General features: G+C 31.8%; 2 protein-coding genes across 2 annotated transcripts; one reads left to right on the top strand and one right to left on the bottom strand.

Moving 5' to 3' along the window:
• Nucleotides 1-1,733: 1,733 nt before the first annotated feature.
• LOC107473104 (uncharacterized) lies at nucleotides 1,734-2,533 on the top strand. The gene has a single exon (XM_016092645.3). The coding sequence runs from the start codon at nucleotides 1,764-1,766 to the stop codon at nucleotides 2,265-2,267; it is 504 nt and encodes a 167-aa protein (XP_015948131.1). The 5' UTR covers nucleotides 1,734-1,763; the 3' UTR covers nucleotides 2,268-2,533.
• A 681-nt stretch (nucleotides 2,534-3,214) lies between these two features.
• On the bottom strand, nucleotides 3,215-7,275 carry LOC107470241 (potassium transporter 1). Its single transcript, XM_052257327.1, has 10 exons — nucleotides 7,210-7,275; nucleotides 6,382-6,625; nucleotides 5,892-6,137; nucleotides 5,745-5,795; nucleotides 5,390-5,650; nucleotides 5,157-5,209; nucleotides 4,956-5,070; nucleotides 4,455-4,709; nucleotides 3,503-4,158; nucleotides 3,215-3,442 (listed from the first exon to the last, which is right to left on the bottom strand). The coding sequence occupies exons 1-10, from the start codon at nucleotides 7,252-7,254 to the stop codon at nucleotides 3,215-3,217; spliced, it is 2,154 nt and encodes a 717-aa protein (XP_052113287.1). The 5' UTR covers nucleotides 7,255-7,275.
• Between the last annotated feature and the right edge of the window lie 2,043 nt (nucleotides 7,276-9,318).

Below are 9,318 nucleotides of genomic sequence, written 5' to 3'. Positions count from 1 at the left end.
CCATGAAAATCTTCCCAGATATTTAGAAAGGTTAGGATGTCTTCTCGAATTTTAGTTGAATAATCTTATCTACCCCTAAACTTTATATATATTGTTGTGCTTTCATCAATCCTCACTCCTCAGTCCTCTGTCCTCGCATAATCATCAACATGAGCTCTCTTTTTTTTTTTTTGGTCATAAATGATCAACATGAGTTGATTCTCCATAGTCCATACACGACATACGTTTGAACTCTTTTGGGCTTGAATGCCTGACTCTTTATGCTGTTTGTATCCTATTTTGTTTTTGGACTGGCCATTTTTGTTTTATTTAATTGAACTTTTTGTTTCCTCAATATTTCTTGCATTATTCTTTTGCCCAACTAATAATACTTTCAATTAGAGCAAGTCTTATGACAAAAAAAGCAATCTCAAACCCCAAAAATATTTAGGGCTAAGCCCATATACCAAAAAATAATCAAGTGATTGGATCACTAATCTATTTAAGCAAGTGTCAGAAGTCCAAATATATATTAAAAAAAAGTAAGTACTTTCGAATCCTGCCTTAGATATGCAATAACTCATTGGTTAACGACAAATCCTTAAATGAAGATTCGATCCACGATAGATTAGTCTTTAACCTGCCAAGTTGGAGAATACTGTAAAAAAAAAAAAATTACATTTCATATTTATTTGACTAATGTTATATTTTGGGACAATAAACCTGAAAGCTAATACTATTCTTTTCTATATAGCTAAATTTTTTGTCTTAAACTTTTCAAATATTATTGAATGTTATTTTCATCTTTAACTCATTAAAATTATTAACAATGAATGTATATCTTCTTAAATACTAAGTTTCTTTTTTTTTACAATTTAGTAAAGAAAAAAAAAGGACTAATGTCCTCAATCTTTTAAGAAGTCAACAGTTTCTGCAGTTTTAATTTTATTGTTCTTAAATTTTTCAAATAAAAAAAAAATATTTACAAGGTTTATATTTAGTATTTGTTGCATGTGATATTTAGGGTAAACACCTAAATTAGAAGAAATTTTAAATCGAATTTTTTTTAATAAAATTTTATTCTCTTAAAAAGTTTTTGATAATTATTTTTGATAGACATATAAGTCTTTAACAAATTTTATTATAAAATAATTAAGTCTCAAAATATAGTACTATAAGATAAATTAATCCCCTTTTAAAATAATAGTAAAACTTACCTGATAGAAATTTTTTTTAAAGATTTATAGAAAATATAAATTTATTAAAATCAAAATATTTGTGTCATAAAATTATTTTTTAACAAAATTTAAGTTAATAAAAAGAGTTCCCATTTGATACAAAATTCTTTAAGTATTAATTTGAATATTTGTTCTAATACTTATTATACGAGTTTAGTTATTATGTGTCTTAAAACTATATATTAAAATTATTACTAGTAAAATTTTATCTTAATAAATATACAACAAGTTTACTAAAAACTAAATTTTATATTTTTTTCTATAAAATATTTTGAAATTGATGATTTTAATTTATGTTTTTAGGGTCCATGTTAGATAAATCTGACTGTATATGTAAATCAGCTTTGTTAATTATTTGTAAACGTGGCTCTTAACATGTGGTGGATGAACAACGGTCAAATATTTGAAAAAAAAGGCAAAAAGAACGAAAGAAAGAAAGAAGGTCCAGCCGTCCTACCGTTTCTATTATTTAATATATCTTGTTATTACATTTTTCATTATTTCAAAGTGTTTTATTCAGAATGTTAATGTCTCTCTGTTAATTTGATGAAAGGCGTGATGATAAAAGCTGCCAAGAAACTCAACAAGCTTTGGTCCAAAAAGAGAAAGAATAAGAACAGGAGGCATCAAATTGAGCATCATTATTATTACCCTCCTCCTCAACGGCCGCCGCCACCACCACCACTTATCGGCGAGTGTCGGCATTGCTGCTATTGCTCCAGCTCCACTCAGCCATCAGCTCCACCTTTACCTGAATCGTCATCGTCTTTGTGGCTTGAAGCTGAGCGCAACAACAACTATGGCACATTCTTCGCACAACCACAAGAACAAGAAGAAGAGGCTTATTACGCAAGTGAAACGCAAATAGAAGAAGAAGTAGCCATGGCAGCTTCGGAACCTGTTTATGGCGTTCCGGTGCTGCCACTACTACCTCAAACAGATACAAGAAGAAGAGACAGATCTCGCCGTGTTTATGGCTTTGGCGCTTACCTGTTTCAATGCCTCTGTCCATGTTTTCGCATTAGAGAAAGTGATAGTACTTTGAATTGAAGTCGGTTACGCTTTTGTAGATTCCAATTTACCATGTCAAGCATAGACTCTTCTTCGTGTTCCTGTAATTGGAATAATAATGGGAGAGATTTATGCTTGACATAGTTAATTAGAATCGAAGTTGATAGTTGAAAGTTTTTAGATGAAAATTTAGTTAGATCCGTCAACAGACTCTCAATTATCAACTTCAAATGAAGTCAACTGCACCTGAGTTTTCACCTAATTCTAATAATCTCATACAATGCTTGTTCTTTTGTATTAGTGTACCCAAATAGTTATACAAATAAATATTATTGTTGAAATAGCATCTTTAATAGCATTTCATCAAACCAAACTTGTCTAGTTAAAAATGAATAAATATATAATAACTAATTTTTATTTAGTCAATGTTAAAATATAATTAGGATCAATTAGAATTATTTAGTATATCTAAATATTTATTATAGAATATTACGTCTTTATTATTACAATTCTTTTAGTACCTATAAATACTCTTCTATATTATATAATTCTAGATAACTTGAATATACTCAATAATATACAAATCATTTTTCTAGTTTAGTCTCTTGTTTCTAACGGTCAATATTAACTAATTTTTTAAAAATATTTTTCTTAACCTTCGTATCTTGGAGGATTTAGAGTTTAAAGTTAAAATTTAGGATACAAAAATAATTAAAAAAAAAAAGAAACTGATATTTATTGAAAAATAATTGGTTTTGTAATTGAATTCGTTAAATACTACAACCAGAAATTAGTCATGTTAGGAATATAATGCACCATATATGTAACTACAAGAAAATTTGTAAATGATAGCATGGACACATAGATGAATGATGAAAATTCTATTATAGGCCATTGATCTTGAATCTTGATCACTAAGAGTTCACTATAACTGTGTCTATGATTTTTACAGGTCTGACTAATCTTCATTATCTGTGTTGAGAATTTCAGACATAGTAAACCATACCAACCTCAAGCAATGAAGAATGTGCTATATTCAAAACAACATCAGGCTCTCTACAATTCTTGCTCAGAAAGGCAAAAACAACATCTATTGCAATTTTCTTTACTATGGAAGATGATTTCTTTGCCTTTGCATAGGAATGTCCAAGCATATATGTAACACCAGATTCTTTAGCATTCAAAATCTGCATAGACTCATTCTTCAAGGGATTCTCTTCATCACCATTATGCATAACTTGCAAAATACTTGAAGATTGGAACTCTTGTTCTACATTTGTGGAAATTTCATATGTTGATTCTGTATTATTGTTCTCTTCTTCTTCAGTTTCTACAAATTGTACTATAGTTGATACCAATCTGTTCTCAAAATTGTAATTCTCCTGTTGTATGTCCTTGTAACCATACCTCACAATGCAACGAAACATGGCGAACTCCTTAGGACCAACCCTACTAACAATCAACCGTTCATCCTCGCCGACATAAGGGACCGGAACAGATTTTACACAGACAAAAACTAGCACCTGATGGAATGCAGGCAAGTTTGTGACAAAATGGCCAAACATGGCAGGGAAACCAGAAGCAAGATTTGTGTACATTAGTCCTATTCCCGGCACGCGAACCATGCCGAGGGATGGCCCCATAGACAGTATCCTGTTGAGTGAAACCTTGTTTTCCACATCAAATTGGTGTTTCTTCATTGTTCCATAGTTCCATGTGTACATTATACACATGAAAGTGAAAGACAGAACAAGTGGAATCCAACCTCCTTCATGAACCTTGCAGATGCAAGCTGAGATGTAAAGTAGTTCAATTGATCCAAACACTACCAAACATGCAATGGCTTTTATTATTCCTTGCTTCCAAACAATCACTATTACTAGTGTCATCAAGCATGTTGTTACAAACATAACCGTCGTAACTGCCAGCCCTACAGATCAACCAATACAGTTACATTTTTAGTTACCAATACTGAAAATCATCGAAGTTTAGCTCATCAAAAATGCTATGTACACCCCAAAATCATAAATACATTTATAGTTTAATTTTTTTCTGCCGTTTAATTTTGATACATTGACAGTGTAAAATATTTCAATGCTGTGATCCAATCATGTATTGTCACATAAGCAAATATCTTCGACTCTAATGCCTGACTCTTTGAGAGTCAGGCATAAGTGCATCGAAATTAAATTCATTATCATAATCAATGTGGAAAAAGAAGTGTACCATATGCATGTCCCATCCTATTGGTATCTCTTAGGCCAATTGTAACAGATAAACAAAGGCACATCAATATCCAATTGATTTCTGGGATGTATATCTGCCCATATATTCTGCTTGAAGTATGAACAATCTTCACCCAAGGAAAACAATTCAATGCACAACACTGGCTTATAATGGAAAAGGTAGCAGAAATTACTGCTTGGCTTCCTACAATTGCTGCCATAGTTGCCACTATGAACACTGGCCAAAACACACCTTCTGCAAGGAAATAAAGTAAGGGATATTATTACATAAGATTAAAAAAAAAAGGGGTAAATTACATTGACCTCTCCTGAAGTTAAGTGATATTATTACACGTGGCACCCCTTGATTTGTCATGCCAAACAGCCTAACCTGATAATTACACTGAACCATTACTCCAAGGCTCCCCATTGTTAAGAGAGGTCAATGTAATTTATACAAAATAAATTGAAAATTTGGGGTAAACTGAAAATGAATACTTGCCTGGTATGGCTTTGTAGAAACTTCTCTGAATGTCATCATGATGCTTAGAAAGGAATGCAGCCTCACCCATATATGCCAGAATGAGGCAGGGATATACTAGACATGTGAAAGCTATCTGAAGATTAAACTCACACCGTTTTAGAAGAATTCCTTTTGGTGTTACTACATCAAGTTAGTTAGAATCTCTACTTTCAATTTTACCTTTATTGATAAAGCTGAAAAATGACCCAAGTCGGCGAACATGGTCTCAACACCTGAGAGAGTTTCAAGGAGGAATATCACTTCCATAACTCGAATTGTCACTGAGTAAATAACTTAAGACCTAAGGAATTGTCTTTAGAAAGAGAGACAGATACCAGAAAAGGAAAAAATAAGACACGCCTATTTCTATGTTTTCTGTCCTAAGACACCAAACATAAATGTGCTATAGGTACCTGTGATTGATAGCACCACGCCGCCTAAGGACAACCATCCTTCAACGCCGGTTGCTCGAATGAACCTTAACATGTAGAAAGGAGAAAGTGCAAGATATATTTTTGGGTTCCAGTGGTATATATTGTATATACCAATGCCACTGATACATAAAAGCCATGCTGCAACAACTGGTGCGAACAAGAAAGCAACTCTATGCGTGCCGTGATGCTGAATGGAGAAAAGTCCCACTAAAATGATGCATGAGATCACAACAACATAATCTGCAAGACAAGACATAAAACATGTCTAGTTTAATAGATTGTGAAGGGATAATGTAGTGGTGGATTTGAAATGAAAGAAGCTTGATGAACTTACTATCATGGAGGTGGCTGATTTTAACTTTAACACCTGACACTGCTGAAAGAACTGAAAGGATGTTTATAGAATTGAATTCAATGTTGAAGTGTGATAAAATTTACTTCATGAATTCAAGTATGTGATAGCATATTTCAGATCAACTACCTGAAATCGCCGGAGTTATGACACCATCACCAATTGCCATACATGTTCCAAGAAGAACAAAGATCAGCAGCCCTCTCTGGAACCTCGGATGCTTTTCGAAGAACAGCTTCAAAAGTGAAGACTGCCATGTGTCTGCAGAATCTTGTGTGGCATAAGTGGACAACTTCTCATCTGTTGGTTGTTGATTAGGCAAAATACTTAGCCTCGCATTTCGGCAGAGAAGTGAGTACAATGCAAAGGTACCTCCTACACATAATGAACAATTCTTGCTCACAATTTCAGCCTCAAGAAGTAAAAGCAATCATTCCATGAAACATGTATGACTCTGTTTGGAAATTTCAAATACTTGAGACACAAGGCAAACCATAAAGTGAGACTTCACAAATCACACTTGAAATTCCAAACACAGACAAATATACAGAAGCTAGAAGAGTGATTTTTGCCTGCACAAGAACTTGGCTTCGCTAGAATTGTGTTGCAAGGTTTCTACCTTCCCCATTGTCATCAGCAGACATCACAATGAAGACATATTTGAAGAGCGCGATAATGGTAAATGTCCAGAAGATAAACGAGAGAACGCCGAAAATCTCCTCATCATCCTCTTTGAGACTCAATTTCCCTGAGAATGTAGTCTTATAAACATATAGAGGTGAGGTACTGAGGTCACCATAAACTACTCCAAGACTCTGGTAAGCCAGAGTAAGCACGGTTGCACAACACCCCCTCTTTAGATTCTGATGCAGCCAACCAAACACAACAATATGCACAATTCAAATTAGCCCCAAATGCTATGTCACAAAAATTTGCACATAACTTTCATTGGAATGTTAATGAACAAAATTCCTAAAGTGAAACATATGACTTTTGAGGAGGTCAAATGAAACATTTGGAATCAGCAAGGTGAATACATTAACCATCTCATAATACACAATGTCTTAGATAAATTCAAAAGGAAACTAACCCCCTATAGAATCCCAATTCAGAACTCAAAAAACTCCCTTGTTTAAACCCCACAACAGCAATCAATATATGAAAAGTTGCAACAATGAATATACTCAATACCCTCATTAGTAATCACTCATTAATACTCCCATATAGACACCCCATTATCCATTAAGCTCAAAGTTTCAAACTTTGCTCATGGGAAGTTCAGAAACTCTCAGAAAGGAAGCACATTACACTGCAAAACATTCACATAACATGATAACAATAACTATGCATATATATAAATATAATATAAGTTGACAAGAGACTCTACATTATGAGCACTAAACTTTATCAAAACCAGTAACAACAATAATAAAAAAAAGTGGGGTACCTGCTGTGATGTTCCTTGTTCCATAACTTGGTGAGATGGGTTCATGGCTTAGAGAGAGAAGCTATGAGATCAGTAACTGAGGAAGTGATGATAGTCAGAGAATGAAAGTTTATATATAATATTTTGAGAGAGAGAGAATGAATGAATGGAAGGAATGAATAGTAGCAGCAAAAAAGAGAAGTAGTAGAATGGCAATGCAAGTGTTGTGTGTTTGTTGAGTCCTAAGAAGAAGTTGAAAAATGCATTCAATGCTGTCTTTGACTTTGGTGAATTTTCATTAACCAACCTACCATACAATTTTCCATTGCCATATCAAGTAGTCAACGATAAAGTAATAGTACTTCTACAGTTCTACTTCCTCCTGGTAAATTTGTAATAATCACAATAAAATTGGAAATAATTTAAGACCTATAATGATTATTTTTAAGTTAAAAAAGCAATTGTGTATCTTTTTTTCCTTGGAAATAATATGAGAGAAATTACCTATTAACTAATGAATATTGTGATGTTTTTGTTTGGTTTCAATTCGATTTTTGTCAATAAAAAAATATGATGATGTGATTTTAAGGTTTTGAAACTATAATTTTAAAAGATTTCAATAAAATTGGCATAATTTTTTCAAAGGCTTGAAAAGTTGAAATAAATATGAGTATAAAGTAATAGGACTTGGATCCAATAAAAATAATAATAAAGACTTGGATCAAAAAGTTTTAAGACATACTTGGGCCTTAAGAAAGAAAAGAAAAAAAAAATGTAAGATATTACTTACAAAAAATTAGAAAGAAAGTATTTTAAATTTACCCTAAAATTAAGTTGGGTTGGTCTAGTGGTTAGCTTACTAGTCCGCTTAAGCAAGTGTTGGGGGTTCGAATCCCGCCTTGTGGATACAGCAACCCATTGGCCAGTGGCAAACCTTTAAATAAAGCTCAGTACCGCGGCGGATTAGTTTTCAACCTGTCGGGTTGGGGGATACTGTGAAAAACAAAAAAAATTACCCTAAAATTATTAATGTTTTATACTGAAACGCACTTATCAAAATTTTATGTTGCCTAACAGATGGGTGTTTAATTTGTTTAAAAAAAAAAAAAACGGACTCTACTTTTTATTTTTGTATGAAATAGTTAAAAAAAATAAATACTATAGAACACACCAAATTTAAATTAGGACATTGTATTGGTTTATATATTATACCATTATTTGTAATAAGATGGATCCCCTACTCAATAATGATTAGGATTATTTAGTCAACCTTAATTAATTAATATGATTGAGATATAACTTGAAAATCTTTATTTTAAGTCATATCATGCATGCATAGAGTATAATATAGTACGGAAGATCGCCTCTTTCAACTAAATTCCTACAATTAAGAATTTACATAGATAATAAGATAAACATTATGCAACTTAACTAAACTCAATTTATTTTATTTTTTGCAAATCAATAATATCACTATCACAAAGAATTAATAATGAGAAAAAAATTAAAAACAATACAAGGATAACATTATAATTACATGATTCAAAAACCTAAATTATTATTGCAATATTATAAACTAGATAAATAAATAAATAAATAATATATAAATTATTCGTAAAAACAAATAAAATAAATAACTTACAAAAGAAAGAAGAATGAAAGATGATAATGGAAGATCAAAGACTACTTGCTTTCTTCTAAGTTGTAATGATAATAGAAATATGGAGTGATGTTTTGTTTTTTAATGGAAAGAAAATGGAAGAATATTAAAAGTGATTTGTTGACTTTTTGTTATTATCTTTTCAAATTCTTCACTTTTAATATGGATCGAGACTTTTTTTTAATTAAGTATATAATAGTCCAAATAACACACTACTTTCTAAACATTTTTTGAATAGAATTCTGTACGGCATATATTTTTTAAAGGAAGGAGACTTACTTTTTTTTTAGGGGGCCACTCTTTAATTTTTTATTATTTTTGTAAACAAATTTTTTTTTTTTGGGGGTCACTGACTCTCCTACAATATGAGAAGCTTCGCCCCTGCATGTGAGGTTTGTAATATTAGAATTAAGTGGGTGAAATTCATCTTAAAAGATAGTTTAAGAATAGAGATTTATTTATCTCATACT

The sequence above is a fragment of the Arachis duranensis genome, chromosome 1 (genome assembly GCF_000817695.3).
Source record: "Arachis duranensis cultivar V14167 chromosome 1, aradu.V14167.gnm2.J7QH, whole genome shotgun sequence".
In the NCBI taxonomy this organism is placed as follows: domain Eukaryota; kingdom Viridiplantae; phylum Streptophyta; class Magnoliopsida; order Fabales; family Fabaceae; genus Arachis; species Arachis duranensis.
This window is presented reverse-complemented; position numbering and strand designations above follow the sequence as displayed.